Source organism: Natrix helvetica, assembly GCF_964273705.1.
Source record: "Natrix helvetica genome assembly, chromosome: Z".
Taxonomy (NCBI): domain Eukaryota; kingdom Metazoa; phylum Chordata; class Lepidosauria; order Squamata; family Natricidae; genus Natrix; species Natrix helvetica.
This window is the reverse complement of record NC_138554.1, coordinates 51,143,819-51,167,474: the sequence shown is the minus strand read 5'-3', so window position 1 is coordinate 51,167,474 and position 23,656 is coordinate 51,143,819. Positions and strand designations below refer to the sequence as shown.

The following is a 23,656-nucleotide window of genomic DNA, read 5'->3' as shown; positions in this document are numbered from 1 at the left end:
GCCTTAAATGTGGATGCCTCTAATCTTTTCTTGGCAATAACCCCTACACACATACCCCTGATGATTTTCAAATCACATATTCACAGTTAAAACTAGTGGGAATGGGAACATGGAACCTATCATACCTATTGGATTACATGTGCCATTCCTCTCATAAGTCTTAACGTTTCGTAGGCTAGGGCAAATCAAGGGCACTATAACCTTCTTGAAGTAAACACGATTGACTACACTGAGGGTGAGCAGTATGGAGGCCTTTACCTCCATCAGCCTGTTGATGAGATGAAATGTTTTTTGTTTCATTTGATTGTATTTACAATCTAATCTACTAAACTGCTCCATTCTAATGGGAATTGCCCGAGGGTAGGAGTCTAGAGTGGGTGGCCAGTGGATTGAGGTCAAAATGAGGTTAAACCATGTTAACACATACCAATACAACCCTCCATTGTTCTTTTTCTCTCTTGAGATTTTTTTCTCTCTAAATAGCTTGTATTGTCCAGGCCAAACATGAGTACTAGGGGGTGGGATTCCACTGAAGAAACCAATTTAGAGCCATTAGCTTGAATTCAAGGGTGTTTTTTGTTTCTTAGGGTTGACTGTTGCAATAGCTAGTTTGGAGTTGGATTCCCAGCTTGTTCAACAGGTCTTCTGCATTCCTTGTCACCCCTAAGAAGATAAATTCAGAACTTTGTAAAGAGCCAGCATGCCAGAGTGCTATATTCCCATTCTGACATAGTTTGATAATATCCTGTATAATTTGTCACACCCCTTCCAGTCGTTAGAGTAGAGCCTTGAATAATTCAGCTGAATGCAGCTTCGCTTAGAATCGTGCACATGTAAATAAGTGACAAGCCTCAGAGCTGTTATTAAGGTAGGGGAGAATCAGTGGTTTACGCACTTTCCAGAATTCCATAGCATTTTTTAAAAAGATACATTAAAATATATTCTTGACCGCAGAAGTGGTTTACCACTGCTTCTTCTGGGATTGTTTGCTTTTATTTACACATTTAGCTTTTATTTATTTATTTATTTTTACCCACTTTTTAGCATTTTAACTCAAGACGGCAAACATACCTAATACTGCTTCCTCCTCATATTTTCCCCACAACAGCAGTCCTGTAAGGTGATAAGACTGAGAGTCAAAGTCACTCAACTGACTTTCATGTGTGAGGCAAAACTAAAACTTAACAATCTCCTGGTTTCTAGACTGATGACTTAATCGTAGTCCAAAAAAGTGCATTAAAATTGATTTAAACTTATTAATTAAAATATAATTGCTTAAAACATATCTAGAATTGTATTGCAAGCAAATATGTTCCATGTCTGATTTTGGAACCTATTTTTGATGTATGTAATTTTAGTATAAATGGTAATCAGAATTGCAGATGACAAGTACTGGTAACTGGAGTATTCACCATCATGTTTCCCCTGTATTTCTAAGTTCCTCATTACCATCATGAATATAGCATTTACCATCATTCTAAATATTTCTAATATATCAATTACATATAAATTTGGTTACATTTTGTAACAGCTTGCCCCAAGCTGATGAACTCTGTATATGTTGAACCTACAATTTCAGGAATTTGTATGACCAAGTCATTGTTAGTTACAAAATCTGGAAATGGTGGTTCCAAACATCTAGGTAACACCAGTGTTAATTGTAAGAAATGCTAACCACATTTCTTAATAGAAATGGGATTATGTTTCTTATTAGTTAAGGGCTATCTTACTGATTCATTATGGCAATCATTGAGAGAATAAATGTTTTAGGAAGAAAGGTGCATTCAAGTAGCATGATCCATTTCCCAGTACCTAACACAAAGCTATTGTTATTCAGGGTGAGTTTTCTGATAAGATAAGATAGATCTATCATCTCTTTACTGTTGTCTTGCTTAGATTGAAGGTTGCTGCATTTCAGATTATATTTCTTTTGTTTTCAGAGAAGCAGAGTCCTTCAAGGAGCAGGGAAATGCATTTTATGCCAAAAAGGACTACAATGAAGCATACAACTACTATACAAAAGCAATAGGTGAGGATGAAAAGGAAAGGGATGGGAAGTCTGACCTTTGGGCTCACCCATGTATAGATCCTGAAGGCCTTTATTGCCTTCAATTAGAAATGTCTCTGTTCTGCTATGAACTGGCTCAGGTGGATAATTCTTTACAACAGTCAAATCCAGCATTTCTAATGCAGTAAACAATTTAATGAATGTAGAGTAAAGATTTTTCATGTATATCAATATCCGTCTAAGTTATATTCAGGGGTGGGTTTCAAAACATTTTACTACCGATTTGGTTGGCATGGCTAGGGGGGGGGGGGCATGTGACTGAGTGGACATGGCCAACTTGACATCACCCATGCCCACTCAGTCACATGCCCCCCCCCACCTACCCACACCCACTGAACCAGCAAAAATTTCTGTTTTGCCAGCCAGCACCGAAGGTTCCCAAGGTTGAGAAGGTGACGTGGTCGGTCAGTTTGGCACGCACCAGGCAGAGAATGCCAGCTACAGTAGGACCTCTGCTTCCACCTCAGCACCGAACGATTTGTGCCCCTCCCTATGCACACATACACACACTGCTTGCCCTGGCTGCACCCCGGCAGTAGCAGCTGAGTGAGGGAAGTAGAGGGGCCAGAGAACGAAGCAGGTCCCTCTTCCGTCCTCGGCTGTTGTGAAGAAGCGGCTGCTCTGGGTGCGCCATGCCCACTTCGTTCTCTTTGAGAGCTGTTTTGCACCTTATTTGCAAACCCACGCTTGGAACTCACCCCACCCCCCCGGGCTGCTTGAACCTCCAGGCGGCTGGTGAAAGGTGAATGAAGATCCCCCTCATCATTTTTTCCCCGCCAGTGGAAAAAGTGCTGAGAGCTCACTCTCGCTGCCCCGCCTGCCGCTTGAAGTTCCAAGTGGAGGGGGGGACTGCAACGCTGGCAGCTTTGGGAGATGCTGGCCAGTGGGGGGGGGGGGGTAGCTAGGCTAGGATGCACGTGGCAAAGGCGAGGCAGGGCGAGCATCGGAGCGGCCCAGTTCAGAGGCGTGGCCAGCCAGCCCTCACTACGGGTTCGGTGACCCTGGGCCAATTACCACTACTGGTTCTCCCGAACCAATCTGAACCGGGAGCAACCCACCTCTGATTTATGGCTGTTCTAGAGATATAGTTTGAATCTAGAACACAGTGTATAAACAGCCTACTATAAACATAGAGATCTTTCTTAATATCAAAGTACTACTCTTTGCAGTTATGAAAAATCTTGAGGGAAATAACCATGGCATATTTGATTGAGAAACCAAACTAGATCTTTCATTAGTTAAATAGTGGTTAGCCATTACCCTATTTCTCTTTTAGTTGCGTTGGAAAAACTATCCATCTGGTTCAGTTCCAAGTGGGGAGAAAGACTGGAAATATGGAAGCTGATTGGAAAGATAGTTTAATGAAACAGAACCATCAAGCACATGGTCTTGGTGCATCTGACCACATAGAGTGGAGAGTGGGGGTTATTTATACCCCCTCTTGAGCTTTGCCCTTGAGCTTCCTGTTCTTGTGAGAAGAGCATGTATTCTATTGGTTGCTGTCAGACTCCCATGGGGCTATGCAAGATCATAGCTGAAGTTGTCTGAGCTCCCAGGTTTGGTTGAAACTTGGAGATGATAATGTAATGAAGAAGCTTGTGTTCTGTGAGCAATTCCTGTTGTGACTTAATGGCTCTATCCTGGTTTGGATCTTGAGTGAGGGCTAATCCTATCATCCTGAGGCTGAAGGTCTTTTGTCTTGTAGATAGGATGGCCCAATCCTGCTGGGGCTATTAAAGGTGGGGACTGCTTTCCAAGAGCATGTTTCTCCTTTAGGGAAATATAATATTCTACTTTTTTAATATTTCTCAAAATATTTCATTCTTCTAGGAGAGGAGTGGATACTAACTTTCTACAGTTGCTTTGCATTCTTTATGTTTTCTGTAGCAAAGGCACAAACAAATATTTAATGCTCTTTGCACATCTGTGCAAACTGGCCAGTTTATTCTGTGTATCAAAATAAAAATTTTAGTAGCATTATTAATATTAAATAAAAAGTAAAATCTACTTTGTGGAGAGAAAGTTCAAAATGTTACAGAATAGCAGGTAGCTTTCTCTTTTTGAAAATGCCTTCAAAAAGAGGCATGATACAGAGCAAGTGAGTTTTTTTCTGCTCCTAAATTAACAACTATCTTCTTGTTTCTTATCTTCCAGATACATGTCCCAGCAATGCCAGTTATTATGGAAACCGTGCTGCCACTCTCATGATGTTAGGCAAATTTCGGGAAGCCCTGGGGGATGCTCAGCAATCAGTCAGAATGGACGATAGCTTTCTGAGGGTATGTGAGTCACATATGTAGTTCTCCTGATCCTTCATCATACTGGCATGCTTTCATAATGTTCTTATCTTCTCAGGGACATCTAAGAGAGGGAAAGTGCCACCTATCTCTGGGGAATGCCATGGCTGCCAGTCGCTGCTTCCAACGAGTTATAGAATTGGATCATGAAAATGCACAAGCAGAGCAAGAGGTAAGGTATTGAATATGAGGTTTGGGTGATTGATCTAGTTCAGCAGCCCGTGTTTGACTGATAAAAAAGTCTCAAGATATATTGGACTGGGTAATATTAATTTAGTTAACACTGCTTTTGAATGCCGAATTTCAGTTTTAAATTTCAGTGTGAATGTATATAGTTATTCCAGTTTTCAGTTATACACAGGACATTAGTGAATTAAACATTTTGTCCCTTGTCCTGGCTATACGTCTGTGAGTATAAGAAATATTGTATCTCTTCCAGTCTTTGTTTAGTGAGAAAGGTTCCTTTTCTTTTTGTATACGGAATTTCTGAATTGTATTTAAAATCCCTCATGTTCTTATTGGAACAATGCATGTCCTAAAACCATTTCTTAAAATAATACAATTTTGATTCTGTCAATATATGATTAAAAATTAATGTACATAATATATGTACATGACACAAAAACATTTGAGATATTAACTGGAAGATTACTCCTCCTGGTGTGTATTGTTGCATTTGTTCCTCCATTTACCTTAAGTGCATAGTTAATACAATTAGTGTATTATATTAACCAGGATTTTGAAATTATCTGAATTTATTTAAATCCTAAAAATCAACAGCTATTGCTCAATCACAGTTCTTTTACAAATGGATGGTTTTGACAATGAAAAACACCTTCAGTTTTAGCTGTGTTTCAGAACTTGCTCCAAACTTTACCCCTTTTATCTCTACAAATCAATTGTGTGTGTAACTAAGACAAAGTGTGAAAATCTTTTGGCAGCACGTATGCTTTATCTGTCAGGCTTAGTCTGATAGTTACAAATCCCGCCCCCTATAGATTGCTCATGATATCCTAGAGGTCAGAACGTCCAGTTTGAGGACTCATGTTGTATTATGCTGACTCCTTTAAATATGGAGTGTAAATGCTTATGCAAACAGTTGCTTTGTTGAGAAGTATAATTCTTACAGTCCTTCTAGCTGACAGAAATTCTGCCCACAAGGGCTATAGCATATCTTAAATATTGCCTGAATATATTCAGGACATTTGAAACCATGTATGCTAGAAACTTGATTGTTAATCATAACATACATCCTGAAGATACCTTGGGTATAAGACTTTGTGCATCTTGTATTAGCCTGTATTACCATGGGTCTTATTTTCTTTTGACCCCCGAAAAAATGGCTAGGCCTCTTTTTTGGGGGGTTCTAATTATTGACTCATCTCACGGTGGTGGCACAAATGGCCCCGCCCAGCAGGAGCCCACTGCTGGCCCATTTCTTCTGTGGCCACTTGCCACCACTCGCACTCATTGCCCTGGCCTCCATTTTGCCTGAAGACATCTTGCAGCTGAAAACAGAGCTCTGGATCAATCCAAAGTTCTGTTATAGATGCCTGCCGGAAAGCATCTGAAGGCAAAATGGAGGCCAGAGTGATGCGTATGAGTGGCAACAAACAGCCACAGAAGAAGTGGCCGCAGAAGGCTGGTGTCAGGGTGAGCCAGGATGAGGCAGGTGTCAGGGTGTGTGATGGTTAAATGTTTATCAAAAGAGAGGTATAGTTATGAAGTTCAAATAAATATGAAATTTAAGACATTAGATTAGACTCCCCAGTGTTGCTATCCATCAGATACAGCTATTGTTCTCAGAATTGCTCTCAGCTAATAGCTGATTGAGAACCCTGGGAATTCATTCAGTAGTTAAATAAACAGAATGCCTAATGTACTACAAATAGTTAATATTTCTAATCTGATATGATGCCTTCTGTTCCAGCTGAAGAGTGCCAAAGCTGTTTTAGACTATGAGAAAATTGCTGAAGTTGACTTTGAAAAACGGGACTTCCGAAAGGTGATAAAGATTATTTGATGTCTGTATGTGTGTGTAATAAAGTAGCGGGGGGACACCTATTTTGCTTAGTTGGGGCCATGAGGTTCCTTCCTTGCTCTCAGAATTACTAAATCTCATCCTACCATTTCATGAATGGGAAACAGGAGGTTTGATTCTCCCACCACCACCACCACATGTATTTCAAACCTCCCTGTCTTTTTTTTTTTTTGGTCACTCTTGAGTAACAAATTTGTCTTAATTGCTCTTCAGCAAGATGGTATTGTTGCTTGGTCCCACTATTTCAATGTTAAGTCCTCTGTCTGACCTAGTGATTCTTACTAGCTGCTTTCTAATTGCCAAGAGCAGCTGGTTCACCAGAGACAATCTGAAGTTTGTCTTAAGGAAGAAATCTGCCTTGTGTGAGATTTGAGCAAGCTCTATCTAGGCTTCTCTGTCGTTTATGCGCTATCAAATATGTCCCTTGTTTCTGGAGAAGAAGCTCCTCCTTTTTGTGGCTCCATCATCTGGAGTGTCGCTGGCACTTTCCACAGCACCCAGTGGTGATGTCACCTGTGAGAAGAGTTGGGGGAAGGGAATTTGAGAATCCAGCTGAGCCTCAAACAAAACAATGCCCTCTTCATATGCAGCTAGCTGACAGACCATGAATACTGAGGCCTGAAATTTGGGTTCTTCATTTGTCATAATAGCTGCTGCTTCATTGCAGCCACTTTTATTTTATTATTTTCAACGTCTTGAGTTTCTAATTCAGTATTTATCAAAATTTCTGCAATTATAGGGCACTGAATAAACATTCAGTTCAACTCTGCCATGCATGCCTATGCACCTCCTGCTGGCCAGTTGGTCGTCGGGTATCTGCCGCGCATGCGTGGGAGGAGGGCTGCACACACATATGTGGGGGTGGGGTACATGTGGGGGGCAGCATGCAGGGGCATTCGCATTGCACTTCGGGGGTTCAGGCACCTGCATATGAATTTGCGTGCAAGTTTTGGGCACTCAGCCTGGAAAAGGTTAGCCATCCCTGATGTACTGTCCATATTCATGTTTTGCATCTTTAGATAGTACTCACAATCCCCCTCCCCCATTTTGTGATTGTGGCATATTTGGGTTTAGGTTTAAGAACAAGTTTCACCCAATAATTTCTATGAATAAAGAATATGTGCTTCATCTGCAAGTACTTTTGGGGATGACTACATGCATATTTTCAGCTAAGCATCTCTTACAAAATAAAGACATTCTTATGTTCTTCCAAGAGTAATGTATAGATTGGAAGTTATTGTTGCATACTGGAAAGGCATCATTCATGTAATTTTCCACAGGAAAATTCTGGAGATCAGACCTGCAGAAAAGCCTCGCCTTATCTGGTTTTTTTTTTGGGGGGGGGGGTAGATTTCCCAATGCTTCTAGTTAGAAACGTTTGATACCAGGTGTTACATGTGATGGCCTTAATCAGAGTCTAGTAGCAGTTTAGTTACTTGAGGGGGAGGGGGTATTTGTGCTTCTTAAACTTCTCTACATACCCTCATAAAAAGGTTCATAAGACTTTTGAGAGAGGCCGAGCTTTGGTATTTGAAAATTAGTACCATTTCAAAGCTTTAGGCTAACTTGCAAAAGATATGGATCCTGTCCAAAAGACCTTTATGCAGATTTATGTGTACTTATTTTATAATTTATGAAATCAGATTTCAGACTTGCATGTTCCTCCCTTGTCAATCTTGTCCATAGTAACCAGCAGTGTAGGTATGCTGCCTCTGAACAAACATATTGCTATTAAGACCAAAAACTGCTGAGAGATACAAACATTATCCATATGCTTTCTAAATTATGAATTAAATGGAAAAGTTACTAATGTTTGCCTATTGCCTATCCTGAATTTTGTTTCAGAGCAGAACTCCCAATTATAACAGATTATTCAAGCTGCATGCCTATCTTCAGAGGGCTTAGGGTTGCCGCCAAACCAATATCTTGAGTTTGTGTGTTCTGTTTTGTTTTCCCCCACCCCCTTCTTCTGTGTCTATTCCCCAGGTTGTCTTTTGTATGGATCGTGCTCTAGAATTTGCCCCTGCCTGTCACCGGTTCAAAATCCTCAAAGCAGAATGTTTAGCTTTGCTAGGTCGCTATTCTGAAGCCCAGTCTGTTATAAGGTAAGAACTACAACAGGTTTGATGGGAAAGCCTATATGTATAAATAATAATGTAGTTAACCCTGAGGGCAATAACTCATATTCCTGATTCTAACAAAAAGACTAGAGCTCTGCTTTTTCATTATCTAGTATTGAGAAGACACAGTGGCACCAAAAACAATTTTTATTTCTCTAAATTATAGTGGAATATATATTTTTTGGTTTTTTCATTTTTGCTAAAAACAGATCTTTTAAAACTACTAACTGGGAATGTATTATGAAAAGAAAGGGATGGGAAAGGAGAGGAATGGAAATCAAATCAAGTAATGGAAAGGTCCTCAAATAATTTGAGGAGAATCAACAAGGATATGGTTAAAGGCACTGAGAAATAAAATCAACTTCTTGTTCAGAGGTGCACAGTCATAGAAAAGAGAGTGTGAGTCATAGCTAACTTTGGCGTAATACTCTTCCCTTTCCTGTTAAGCTGAACTATCGGAAGACCCACAAAGACAGGATGAGGACAACTTCAATCCTGCCTGAACAAGTTCACTATTCTAATCATTCCATTCTGCCTCAGGTTCAGAATTTACAGCAAATTGGATACATTGATGTTTAATGAAAAATGAACAACCTTGGAAGCTAAAATTCCCCCACCAGTGTGCATAATTGACCAAAGCATTTTCAGTTCTAAAAAGGTATCTTTGTGTCCACAAGGGCCCCGGCAGGAAACAAAATAAATGCAATAGGAGTTTTCAAAAAAATATTATGTACACCAACCCAAAGTCACAATGCGAGATGGGAACTATACAAGTGTGATTATAAGTAAAAATATGGGTAACTTGTTTTGAAATTGACAGAAGGGAGCTGGAATGGGAATGGGAATGGTCCACTAGAATAAAAGGGGTGGGGGAGCTAGTGTCAGGAATTAGAGAAAAGGAAAGACAGTGGACAACTAGAAAGGATGGTGTCCTTGTCTGAAACTACAGAAATGAGGCATCATGTATTGATTTGAAATTCTCACATATTGTTATGCTACAGTTCTTTATAGTATTGGTGTCTAGGTTTGAGAATAACTATGTACCCAACTCTGTTTCTGTCCTGTGATTTTTTCCCCTGCTCCTGCGCTCTGTATTTAGTGACATCTTGCGAATAGATACAACAAATGCTGATGCTCTTTATGTCCGAGGACTTTGCCTTTACTATGAGGACTGCATCGAGAAGGCTGTGCAGTTCTTCGTCCAGGCATTAAAAATGGCTCCTGACCACGATAAAGCCTGCCTTGCCTGCCGTGTAAGCATCAAAAGAAATACTGAGGGCTTTTTGACAGGCTTGGGTGTGGGTATGGCTTTCGAGATCTTGCTGATACACAACCCCAATGTCCAGTGGTGAAGGATGCTACTAGTTACAGCATCCTGGAGTTGCTAAAATGTTTTAAATAAATACTTCAAAGATGCAGAGGTTCAACTCTTGACTTACTCGAACTTTTCCAAAGGGGTCCCAAGAATTACTTTGGAAATGCTAAACTTCATGCAATGTTCAAAGGAAAATAGATGGTGGTAGGTAGTAGCTAGAAATATGCTTTTGCTATTACATTACTAAAGCAGGTGCTAAGTTGAGTATTTTCAAACTGAGTAGAGAAGAAGAAATCCTATCATCTGCATAATAATCTCTTTCCTTCCAAACATTATTCATTGCTTTTTCAAAGTTGTTTCTGTGCAACTTTGGCAATATATTGAGATGTGCCCAAAACACTTATTTCCATTTGCTAGATCTTGAGATTGGGAATTGGGTAATTCTTTAATAGAAATCTTTGTGTGAGTTAGCCAACAAAGATTTGCTAAGTCAGCCCAAGGTTTTTTTAATTACTCAAAGACTTTAATTATCTTTTGACCCACTTCTTCCTTCAGAATGCCAAAGCACTGAAAGCAAAGAAAGATGAAGGTAACAAGGCTTTCAAGGAAGGGAATTATAAGCTGGCCTTCACACTTTATACAGAGGCTCTAGCAATAGATCCAAACAACAGGAAAACCAATGCCAAACTCTACTGCAATCGTGGAACTGTTAATTCCAAAGTAAGTGCCCAAGTAGAGTCTTTTTTGTTTAGATCAGGTATCTCTCTGAAGCCTTCTAACACAGTTTTAAATGTGGGAGACATTACCTCAAATCTGTCTCCTTATTGCAATGTGTAATAGAAAAGGGCTTGAAGAATCTTTTAACCTTTAATTGTAAAAGATCAGGAAGGCCAGATTGGAAGAAGTCTTCTTACCATTGAAACCTGAAATAACAACCTGAGAAATTGTTCAGAATAGCAGTGCCTCTATGTCTGTTTGCTTGTTTATTTAAATCCTTACAAATCTTACTGTATGTCAAAGAGTTGAACCATGGTGGTGCCAGTATTATTTGTTCTAGCTGAACTCTAGATTTACAAATACTGTACCTGAGTGATTTGGGTTTGTCTCAAAAGCAATTTGATTACTAATAAACATGGGGGGTGGAGATAGGGTCTCTTTAATTTTTAACTCAGCTGCTGTTGTGTGATACTGAAATTGAGTAGCACAATGTATTCTTTTTGAATTAAGTAAGCAGTATTTTTAAAAACAGGAAAAAAATTTGTGGAGATTAACTGAACTGATGAAATAAGAATAAAATCAAAGAGTCATTCTACAAACAACCAGGGTTAGAAAGAAAACCACTAAGCATAATTAGAAGACATTATCTTTTTTGCATTTTGAAGCTTCCAAAAATTATCAAGGGCTTAACGCATTTAGTTGTTCATTTCTGCAGTACTGGGAACAGTAGGAAAAATATTACAGGTGTTGAAATCTGGCCCATAACATTCCTGACACCATTATTGTGGAAAAGAAAAAAGTCTGGTTTATTTACCCAGACTCTGAATTGAATTGATAATAACAACAGCACAAGATCAAGACTCAAGTGTAACTGATAATAGAGATAATTTAGATGTGGAGCAATAAGTGGAGAAAAGGAAAGAAATCAGAGAAGTGGATGAGGAACAAGAAGCAAGAGCTGGCTTAGTTCTTGAAGAACCAACAGCCAGAACTGAACTAGCTGAGAAAACTAAGACTCAGATAGAAAACATGGAAAGAATGTGATTACCAAACCTGAATCAAGTTAGTAAAAGAAATTTGGCTAAATTATTGAAGAATGGGAATGAAGCTGCACAGATTATTGAAACAAACACTAGATCAAACAGCTAATGTGTGCAGCAGTTTAGGTTACTACTGAAGAATAAGGCTTGAAAATTGAAAACAATATGCCAATTAAGGGAAAGCCAAAGTTGAAAATCCTTCTGGAGTTAAAAATAAAGAGAAATTGATTGCATTTAAGTAATTTGAGACAAGGAAACTTGAAGAAGAACAAAGAAAATACCCTGATATTTTGGAAGAACTTGTGAGAAAACAACAAGAAGCACAATGAATGGGAATGCAAAGTGGATAAAACAGGTTGAAAGCACTGTAAAAGTGACTAGAGTGGAAAATGCTCACATAAACAAAAGAAATATGAGATCAAAGGTAAGTGGAGAAAATATCATAAAGGCAATTAACATCTGGGCAGTGCCTGTCATACGATACTCAACTGGAATAATTAGTTGGACTCAGTTAGAACTTGTACGTTGGATTGAAACACAAGAAAACCAATGATAATGCATCATGTTCTGCACCCAAAATGTGATATTGTTCAATTGTATTTGCCTAAATCTCAGGGTAGGAGAGAACTTTTACAGATGAAACAAACTCTAGAAGAGGGAAAACATGGCTTAAATGACTGCATAAAAGAAGCAAAAGAGCCTCTGAAGGAGAACAAGAGAAATCTCTTGAAAATAATGAGATTGAAGGCAGAATATCAAAAGGAAACAATTGAGCATTGAGTTTCTAACTGGAAAAAGAAGTCTATGCGCAATCAATACCTGAAGGACATTGAGGGAAAGGTAGATAGAAAGCTAACATGGAGATGGTTGAGATCAGGGGTGCTGAAGAAAGAAACAGAAAGCTTCATTTTGGCTGCCCAAGAACAAGCCCTGCAGACCAATTCCATGAAAGCAAAAACTCAACAGGTCAGTGACAACAGCAAACATATCACTTATCAGTAAGTGCAGCAAAATCTCACAAACTGATTATCTACAATGTCATGATGGAATTGCCAAAATCATACATTGGAAGCTTTGCCAGAAGTTTGAGCTCGAATGCAGCAAAAATTACTGGGAACACCAAATTGACGAAGTTCTTGAAAATGAACAGGTCAAAATCTTATGGGACTTTTGAATCCAAATAGACAGACATCTGGCCCACAACACGGCTTATATCACTATTGTGGGAAAGAAAAAAAGTCTGGTTCATTGATATGGCAATACCAGATGATGCATGAATTGAAGAGAAACCATTAGAAAAAATAACAAATACCGCAATCTGCAAATTGAAGTTGAGCAATTGTGGAGGAAGAAATCAATGGTTGAACCAGTAGTAATAGGAGGCTTTGGAGCAATACCCAAAGGGTTGCCTATATATATGGAAATTTTGAACTCATCAGACCTGAATATTCTGACTTTAAAAAAAAAATCCACCTTACTCAGAACTGCCTATATACTCAGACATTACCTTAATAGCTGTTAGGTCCTTGGTTAGAACTTGAATTGTTTAAGTTTTTACCAATTCCAGACTGTGAATCAAATTGAAGATTAAATCTTAAACAATAATACCCTTAATACTAATATAGTATTAAATAGCATATATGATAAGGAATCAAAAAGCCAGGATCTAAACTTGCTTAGAAACCTGTCAAAGAAAATGAAGATTGAAGTTGAGATATATTGTTTTCTACTCTTAATGACTAAAAATAATGCCAAAGGGTTTAGTTCCTAATCTTGATGTTTGCCTTCCAGCTTGGAAAACTATGCGAAGCAATAGGAGACTGTACAAGTGCTATCAAACTGGACGACACATACATCAAGGCCTATCTAAGAAGAGCACAGTGGTAAGAATGGGCATCTAAATTTGAAGGGCAGGAGAATGATTTAGGAATTTAAAAATATATATTTTAGACTGAACAAAAAATGGTGCCAGGGAGATTTATTATTAGAAAGAACAATTCCAAATAATGCTAGGAAAGACTGGTCTAATAATTTAAGAAGTAGTAAAGATTCAGCTCATTTTTTTGATTTGGGGTATCCTGATATCTAATATTAGCTGAGTGAATTGATTGAATTGGGAAGAATATCAAGAATAAGGTAGTCCTTATTTAGCAACCTCAACTGGGGCCAACAATTTGGTTATTAAGCAATGTTTAATGTTCAGCTTTCCTTTGCTATACAGACCTGCAGAGATTATAAATAGGAGGATTGAGGACCATGGTGGCTCACATTGTTAGGATGCTGGGTTAACAATTAGCAAGCCTGTATTCGAGACCCAAGTGTTGCTGTGTAATGGGGGCGAGTGTCCTTCATTCGCTCCAGCTGCTGCCAACCAACAGTTTGAAAACGAGTAATCGCAAGTGGGTAATTAGATATCACTTCAGTGAGTACTTCAATGAGGACATGAAAAGAACCCCCTAGAACAGTGATGGCGAACCTATGGCACGTGTGCCACAGGTGGCACGCAGAGCCATTTGTCAGGGCATGCGAGATGCTGCCCTGTCAGCTAGCCAGCGCGCATGTGCGCACTGGCCAGCTGAGTTCACCCTTTTTTAAAGCCATTTTTTGCCCTCCCCAGGCTCCAGAGCCTTTATAGGAGCCTGGGGAGGGCGAAAAGAGCCTCCCCCGCCCCCCAGGAGGCCCTCCGGAGACTTCATGAGCTTCCCTGAAGCCTCCGGAGCGCAAAAAAACCGGCCCTATGGGCAAACCGGAAATTCAGGAATGGACTTCCGGTTTGCTTGCAGGGTCATTTTGACTGCTCCGGAGGCTTCAGGGAAGCGTCCTGAAGGTCCCTGAAGCCTCTGGAGGGCTTCCAGGGGGGCAGGGGAGGCTGTTTTCGCCCTCCCCAGGCTCCTATAAAGCCTCTGGAGCCTGGGGAGGGCAAAATAAGCATGCAAAAAATGGGGGGGAGTGTCTGTAGTGCATGCATGCGCACTGGGGGGGCTCGCGCATTGCATTATCAGTGCAGAACGCCCGCACACTACCCCCCTGCGCTCCCCCCACTTATGGCACACGAGCCAAAAAAGGTTCGCCATCGCTGCCCTATAATGTCACCAGCTAATCCTTTCAACAAAAACAGAATGGGACAGGGTAGGATCTTTATAATTGCAAATGGTTGCTGATGTTTTCTTTTTTGAAAAATTTCTCTATGTACTTCTGCTCTCTCATTTTTACATTTGAGAAGTTTAGAATTGTATTCTTGTTTCTGCTCACTTCAGATCTCATCACAAGTCTTTAAGGTAATTGGTGTTAAAATGCACCAGATCAAAAACTATTCCATGAATTGCTAGATTCAGCTGCAGTACTCTGCAGTTCTATTCAGGTAGTTTAGAAATCAGGTCATGTTGCTCATCATATCAAATTTGATTTTCTGTAAATCACTTTTCTATATAGTACATTCTCTCTGACTTGGTAGGCACGTAGATATTGCTCATAGGAGTGGTTTTTCATTCCCTGTAGCTCAAATCATTTTCTGATTTTTTTCTCACTTAATCTGATGTAATTTGTAGCTTGTTTTGAGATTTATAAGGTTAATTATACTTCTGCCTAGTTACATGGACACAGAGCAGTATGAAGATGCTGTGAGAGATTATGAAAAAGTTTACCAGACAGAGAAAACTAAAGGTAAACATAGAGCATTTGCTTCTGGACTTGACTGGCCTTTTCTAATATTTATTAGATAATCCAGGCTACAACTTCTTTTATAGTGGCTAGGGATGATAGGTACACTACCTCAATATTGCTGAAAATCGATCTTAACTATTATTTTCAGATACTTTTATTTGATTTATATCACACTTTTTCACTCAAGAGTTCAAGTCAGCATGCATAGTGCTCACTTCTGGTTTTTTCCCAAGCAACAGCTCTATGAGGTAGGTTTGTCTGAACGAGAGCAGTTGCACAGGCCTCCATGGCTAAGGCCATTCTAGAACCTGTATCATAGCAATTATACCTCATTGGTATAATTTAAAACATAGTACATCTATTGGGTCATCCTTTCAGAGATACTTACTTATTTACCACTTGCCCACTTCTGTGCACACCCTCCTGGCCCTTTCCATGCCTTCCTTATACTGTCTCACACCCCATGAACTTTTCCTAACCCTTGCCACAGTACCTGTGTGCATTCACGTTCTCGCACATATGCACACACACACACACACACACACACACACACACACCATTCCTGTGGACTCCCTCATTTGCTCCTCCATCCAGTAGCAGCCACTTACCTACCTGGCAGCCTGGGATTTCCAACTTTCTTGCAGCTTCCCCAATGATGATCACATGACTGTGGCAGCCAAGTTTCAGTTCTACTGGAATTATAGATCTCAGGTTTTGGACACATTCTTTAAGTTAACCCATTTGAGGTACGTTGATTCTAAAATGATTACCCTATGATGCACAGTCTCAGTCAATTAAAGATTACAAATTGACAAACGGGATTTTTAATAGTATGTGGTTAGATTCTAGACAAACAGCTGTTAATAGCTTTATCTGCAATTAATTTATCCACTTTTAAAAATAAACTAATTTGGGAGCTATCATCTTATCTAATGACAGCAAATCTTATCTATTGTATATTGCCTCAAAATGTACTTTATTAGTCCTGAATTTCCTCTTATTTAGCCTGCTTGGAGGAGAAATGCATTTGTTGTGTAATTTGTTCTTGCTAAAAAGTTTCCCTCTGATATATTATAGAACACAAACAGCTACTCAAGAACTCACAGATGGAATTGAAAAAGAGTAAAAGGAAAGATTATTATAAGATCCTGGGAGTGGATAAGAATGCCTCTGAAGATGAAATAAAAAAGGCATACCGGAAACGGGCCCTAATGCATCACCCAGGTACAAAAAATCCACAAGACCTATTGCCCCAGTTCCACTGTTAACTCTTCAGAGTTTCTTCAACTGAGGGAACTGGAATGTCATGAAAAGAATATATTTGATAATGTAAGGTTTCTTACTAAGGCTCCTCTGTTGTCTTGTTTGTTTAGTGCAAGAGCCTCCTCTCCCCCTTTTTAACAATGCCCTAGCTTTGATTGGGTGAACAAAGGTGGGATGAGAATATAGGTGTCTCACAAGACAATATTGCTCGATTTTTGAGCCATTACTGGAATTGTGATTATCTTTGTGCTAGGAGCTTAACTGGTAAATGGTAATATTCGGAAAATATCCATTGGTATGAGTTTTTTTTTCCCACCAGCCAGTTTGATACTGCTACATTTTCAGTAAAGGTCAAGAAGACAGAATAAGTGACTTGAGGACTCCTTTTTCTTTTCCTTCTGACTAAGTTGTGGAGTTCCAACTTCTCTGGAACCGAGGGTGCTCAGCCACGAGTCCCTTCAATAGGAGCAAGAGGAGAATATTCTAAAGTACTGAAGAAGATTGTTTTTCTTTTCTTGTTTAGATAGTGGCATGATGCAATTTCAATTTTTACAATTCTATTTAGAATGGAATAATTGCTCCATTGTCATCCTCTACAATTCTCTCAACACAGTTATGTACAGTACACTGTAAAACACATGGTTCTGCACCATCCCCTTATTACTGCATGGCATTTATCCAAGCACATTGAAAGAAGTCAAATATAAAATTCCTAATATTTTCACAAAAATATAATACTAGAATAAACTTTCAGACCAAAAAGTTATAAAAGTTCCAAAGGATCTAGGAAACTACAGGTAGTCCTCAAGTTACGACAGTTCATTTAGCGATGGTTCAAAGTTACAGCACCCACCCCCAAATACTTACAATACAGTATCAAACTTACAAACGTTGCAGCACCACAACAGTCATTCACCCTTATGACCGACCGCAGAGATGCAGCAACATTCCCTTTGCCTATTCCCTCCCCCCCCCCACACATACACACACATACACAATCCTGTTATTTACCTTTCAAAGATCTGTGGAGTCAGGGCCATGTGGCAGAAAAGCAGCTGTCTTCTTATTCACCTGCTGTCTTCTTTGCAAAATACCTTTGATGTGGAGAACGGAGGCCTGCGAGATAGCTCCCCTGCAGGCCTCCTTTCTCTGTGACAAAAGCCTTGTGCAGAGGGGATAGAAGCCTGCAGGGATGCGAAATCGTGCCCCCAAAGGTTTCTGACCTCTTTACAAAAAGCTTTTCACATGAAGAATGCAGGCCTGCACAGGCAGTCTCCGCTCTTCACGCCAAAAGGTTTTTGCAAAGAGGATGGAAGCCTTTAGGGGCATGAGATTGCACCCACGCAGGCCTCCCTCCCCTTTCCTCAAGGCTCCTTCAAACTCACCGAGGCTGTCTGGTAGTCCAAAAGTGGACAGGGTGTCCTGTGCAGGCAGCCTCTGTGAGTCAGCCAAGCTGAGCAAGGTGGACTGGTCCCACTCTGCCTCGGCTCTCACCGCTCCACTTTTGGAGCGCCCAGGAGCAGAGGAAGAAACCACAGCGGAGAGGCTGGAGAGGCTTGATCATCAAGATCTTCAAAAGGTAAGTGATTCTCCACAGGCCCAATGCTCGTCAGACACAGCGGGGCAGAATGGGGGAGAAGGGGGAGAAACATGAGGTAGCTCAGTGGGTTAGGAAGAGGCCTTGGGTGGTCGGAAGCACTAGGCCTTCCCCAAAGTATCCTGAGTTAATGACCTGTGTGTTTGATTAACAAATACATTGGATAAAGCTGGAGGGGATCATGTTCATTTAACGTGATCCAATTAACAAATCCTCAGGTTATGAATGTAATTGACAGGCTCTGTTATATTAGTAATTCAAGGATTAAGTGTATAGGGTTATAACCTTGACTTGCTCCAGAGTAGAAAATGGTATTGCCAATAGAATTGTTAAAAAGAAAAACAAGCATTGCTGGGACAATCAGTATGGCTTCTGCCAAAAAACACTTACCTCATCAGAGGATCAAAGGCTCCTATCAATGTATAACAAATTGAGCAAGTTTCAGTTATGGAATAACATTATGAAAGATAATAGAGCTGAAATTTTGTTGCTAAATGATGTGATATGATGGGAAAAGAGCAAAAACACTGTGTGGCTATAGGCTTTTCTCCTACTCTTTTTTTCTCTCCTTCATCTGGCTTTGAAGGAAAATAGCTATAAGACCCTACCATGCACTTCCCTGTCACTTATGCTGGGAAGGCAATTTTCAGTATGTTCTCTGACGCTACAAGATTGAGGTTTTCCATTTCCACTCAGCACCTGGAATTGTTCACTTTCCTCTTGTAGCCGTGGAATCCTGCCACCAACCCCAAATTCTCCACTGTTTTATTCCTACTATTGCTCATTAACTAATTGGAAATTTGTTTACATTCATTATTCCTGGTCATGAAAAATAAACACAGTAAGAGGAAAAATGGGAGATTGAAACTCGGGGGTGGGGATATGCAAACTAAAGCTGTTCTAGAGGGTCCGTGGGTGAGTTCAGTAAAAGTGCATACATTAATTTCTCAGAATCCACAGATCATTCTTTGTTCCTGTTACTTAGGGATTTTTTTTTGGGGGGGGGGTTTCTCTCTAGTTGCAATTCCCCTGGGGTTTTTTTTTCTCCTTGATAATGGCACAGGTTTTTTTTTCATTTTCTCCAAATTCTTCATTTAGAACACTATGAAGAATTGTTACTATTCCCACCAAACAACTATACACCACTTATCTTTGTTGCTTCCAAGTTACAATAGCGAGCTGGCATCTTCTGCTAGAGAACATAGAAAAATGTCATATATTTGTTGGAATTAACTGGTATCTACACAGATTAGAAAGTGCAATGAATAATTTTCAGATCATATGTTACCTGCCCTAAAATATTGACACTAATTACCAATGGCTTTCTGGGAAACAATTTGATTCCTTGGTATTAATCTTTAAAGTTCTAAATAGCTTAAAGTCTAACTACTTGAAGAATCATCATTTCCATTGCAAAACTGTTTGATTGTTCAGATCCACATGAAAGGTGACTCAGAAAAGGCCTTGTTTTTAACATATTTTCCCTGAGTAATTAGTTAAGTAGAAAGGCAGGAGAAAAATCTAGTAACACAAATCTGCTTCAGGACTTAATAAACTAGTAAATTAAGTTTCTCTTCATACTAAATTTGTATCACTTTGATAAACAGCTTTTTTTTCCACCTAGTTATTAGAGCCAATTATTCTGTCTCGTTGCAGTTAGACTTTTTTCCTCTGTCTCTCTCACTGTCTCACCTATCAACCCCACATCTTAATTTTTCTGGCAGATCGGCATAGTGGAGCAAGTGCTGAAATCCAAAAAGAGGAAGAAAAGAAATTCAAAGAAGTTGGTGAAGCCTTTACCATTCTCTCTGATCCAAAGAAAAAGGCCCGCTATGACAGTGGCCAGGATCTAGAGGAAGATGGCATGAATATGGGAGGTGAGTGATAAAGAGGACTTTGAATTAGTGACCCTTAAAGTGCTTAGGTGCATAGTTATGGAATGGGAACAAGGAAGGTCAGCATACTCAAAAGTTTTGAGAGAAGTATTCTACATTTTTTCTGATGAAAGTTATGCAAAATTGAATTTGATTATTCATTTAATGTTCAATAGCATAATCAGAAGATTTGGAGATTGATGGCAAGGCAAACATGAGAAAAAAGAAAATGCTGCAAAATATTATAGAAGTTTTTCAGAACTTTTATGACTGTAAATGTAAATTTAAACAAGAATTCCTTCTCACCTGCTTTTTTTCTTTTCTTTACCTATACTTTCCAATAGATTTTGATGCTAATAATATCTTCAAAGCTTTCTTTGGAACACCTGGAAGTTTTAGTTTTGAAGGTGGGTCATCTTTTACACATCATATGCATATTGAAAAGGAGGAGGTCCTGCTTTTGAATGTCTGTAGGTGTCAATTGAGGCAGTATCTCTTGATCCTTCATTTTGGGGCAACTAGGGAACCTATTAAGTTCTGGTCTCAGGAATTCAGTGGAGGCTGTTTCATTCATACAAAATATAGTTCCCACAGGGGACCATAAAATATTTCACTCTCCAGATCCCGCTAAAGCCAAGAAATATGCTTTAGGGCTTTGTGTGCTGTGCCCAAAGTTTTGTGTATTGTTTGATATTTCATATTTCTAAACATCCATCTCCCTCAAAGAGGGGCTCTGAGTTGATTGTTGGGGGAAGTAGACTGACTGTAAACCACTTAGAAAGGGCTATAAAGCACAGGATTAAAATTTGTTAAATTATAGACTAATGACAATTAAACATCAAAAGGATAAAAATCCTAAAATACCATTTAACGATGGTTCTGACCAGGTGGGGAGTGGGCCCTCAGAGAGCCAAGTTTGACCCCTTTGCAGATGGCCAAGAGATTGGGGGTTTTATATGCATGATATCAGTTGTGGATTTGTTTAATCAAGGCTTGATTTGCTAAGAAATCTTACTTCCTCTCCTTTGGAGTCACTCCAAAAACGCATCTGTTCCCATAATAATGATAAATTGTATGTTATATTTCATGCTTTTTCTGAGTGGGCTATAGAATCTGACTTTATTTAAAAGATCTCAATATTGCAACAATTGTTTTGATGCTTTGCTTCCTAATTTGCTAATCTGTATATCTATGTCTTTCAGCTTCTGGACCTGGGAATTTCTTTTTCCAGTTTGGCTAAACTACGGAACAGATCTATTTCATCTACTGAAATCCACAGTTTCCCTGACCTGCTTCATTTAATATCAAGTTTCATCTTCCCTTCATTGCATCTCAGCATTTCTTAGGGCTGTGGCATTTTTTCTGTTGGAAACATCAATTTTTTGTGTGTGCTTTAGAGTGATGAGAAAACCAGCATTTGAAGGGAAGGGAGCTGTTAAGAAATACACATTTTTGTTTCATTGTTAATTTTATATGAAAGAGAGAGAAAGGGAGAAAAATCTGTGGATTTCTCTATTAAGTAATTTTAGATTCCTAAGCTGCTGGGACTTCATTCAGGGAATCCTTACATTTTGAAAACTGGATATGCCATGCCTTTATTGGGTTCACAATGTGGGGAAAGTGAAATGAGGTTTTTTTACTTTGGTTGTATTGTACTGACTGTAGCCATATTGAAACCTTATTTCCAGAAACATTTCAGACACTTGAGAAATACAAAGAAGTTTACTGCATTATTCCCTGAGTCATTTTTGGAATAAGAGTTGCCTCTTCTCAGCACTTTCTCTTAATATTCCCAGAGTATCTTTCTTTGAGGAACACTTTATGTTTCCAATTGCTTGAGTACTTCAGGAAAATGGTAAGGGCTGATTTCTTACATGGACATCCCATTTTGATGGTGGCTTCCAGATCAACATGTACACTTGATTTCATTGAAAAGCGCATAAACTCTGAGGTGATTGTCAGGTGTTATGAAGGGTGTGTGTGTGTGCGTGTGTGCGTTGTTAGATCTACAGTGCATATTTCAAATTTCCACCTCAACATGTGATGTCATGGTTCTTGCATGTAGAAGTCCACTCTTAAGTGTTGGAATCTCTTAAAATTAATTGAAATCTCAAAAAGCATTTTTGATGTTGAGAAGATTTTTCAGAATTTAACAATGTCTTGAAAGTTTAAAATAAGAAATTCAGCATTATTTCAGGGGAGAGGACTCTTATTAGTAGCCAGCCACATTGAAGTTCCTGTTATTTTTTAAAGTTTTGCTCAATATTAGCCCCCATATTGACAGCTACTAATCTATAATATCATTTCTGCTGTGGACAATTAGCTCATTCCTTTTTCTACAATAGTAAAAATAATCAGTAGACTATCATTTCAATTTTCCCATTGAACCACTATATATAGTAGGTGCAGTTTTCACCATTTTATGGTGAAAATTCTCCTTATAGACTCCCTTAGTTTTCCTCAATTCAGACCACACACTCTGGGAGATGAGGGAAGCTGAAATCTCAGTACATCTAGGGAATTCAAATTGGGGAAGATTAGCCTGGAAGATCAATATTCCGATGAATGAAATTGTTCAACAAAAGAAAGGAGTGGCGTTTGCGTTACAAACAGGTTTTAGCAACTTTTCTATTTATGAGACCAGGGGAAAAGTTAACAAAGAACCTCAAAAAATGTAATCGTTTTAAAACTATTGTTGTGCAGTGTCTGGAACTTCTGCTCAATGAAATGTTAAGATATTGATCCAATATGAAACATTGTTTCAAAATAGGCCCAGATTATGTCCTAGGAATAATCCTCTTATTTTTCAAGCTGCTCAGTTAATGGGTTCTGACAAATTTTAGACTAGCAGTGAATTAGACTTTGTCAGCATCATTTTCTTTTATAGTTCCAAATTGAGGTATTTAAAAATGGTTAAAGAAATCCAGTCTATTGAGTGATGGCCAGGGATTAAATGAGAAACTAAAGAGGGAAGAGAATGAACTCAAGAGTTTGCCCCAGCCAAGATTGCATGCCTATTCCTGGCCAGCAAATGGTAAATACTGAATAGTTCAGGATTTCATTGCACAGTCAATTGCTATTGGTAGAATTTATTGTATTTGGTTGAAGGCATATATTTAAAAAGAGTTATTTGGTGGAATTGTCTTGTGTCCATTCTCTATTAAGGATAATGACAAACAGGATAATTCAGAAACTGGCACAAAAAGCTATGAAATCAACCATCTCCCTCTTCATCACTTTAGGTTGAAAGAAGTTAAAACAACAGCATGTTATCTTCAGAGACTGAGGTGTCAAGAATCAATCCTGGCATCCTGTGAATTTTCTACTTTTAAGATGTTCTGGCTCTTTGCAATAATTTTTATTTTGAAACTTCACAGAGGATTATAAGAATATTTAAGAGTTTCAGTGGATGGCAGCCAGGTTTTCTGATCATCTCTACACAGCTGGGAGTAGTAGTAAGATTTGTTTTTGTCAGTTCCAAAAGTCAATGATAAAAGGTTCCTGGACCTTAAAACTGATTGCAACCTAAAAAGTGATGAATGCTGTATTACTTTGCCTTTCTACCTTTTTTTTATTATCTACAATTCTTCTCATTGCAGTCATTAAAAGATGTTCAGATACGTTTGCATTATATATTAGGCCATGTATAACATGTTTTAGA

At 39.0% G+C, this 23,656-nt stretch overlaps 1 protein-coding gene across 2 annotated transcripts in view; it reads left to right on the top strand.

Moving 5' to 3' along the window:
* DNAJC7 (DnaJ heat shock protein family (Hsp40) member C7) overlaps nt 1–21,728 on the top strand; it is a 32,840-nt gene extending 11,112 nt beyond the window's left edge. For both annotated transcript variants that reach the window (XM_081933322.1, XM_081933323.1), the window contains exons 2-14: nt 1,941–2,029; nt 4,223–4,347; nt 4,424–4,537; nt 6,296–6,370; nt 8,393–8,511; nt 9,626–9,779; nt 10,397–10,561; nt 13,390–13,481; nt 15,188–15,261; nt 16,339–16,485; nt 19,846–19,998; nt 20,340–20,402; nt 21,198–21,728. In XM_081933322.1, the coding sequence (XP_081789448.1) occupies nt 1,941–2,029; nt 4,223–4,347; nt 4,424–4,537; nt 6,296–6,370; nt 8,393–8,511; nt 9,626–9,779; nt 10,397–10,561; nt 13,390–13,481; nt 15,188–15,261; nt 16,339–16,485; nt 19,846–19,998; nt 20,340–20,402; nt 21,198–21,235 (1,408 nt within the window). In that variant the 3' untranslated portion in view covers nt 21,236–21,728. The remainder of the gene's footprint in view (nt 1–1,940; nt 2,030–4,222; nt 4,348–4,423; nt 4,538–6,295; nt 6,371–8,392; nt 8,512–9,625; nt 9,780–10,396; nt 10,562–13,389; nt 13,482–15,187; nt 15,262–16,338; nt 16,486–19,845; nt 19,999–20,339; nt 20,403–21,197) is intronic.
* Nucleotides 21,729–23,656: the final 1,928 nt, after the last annotated feature.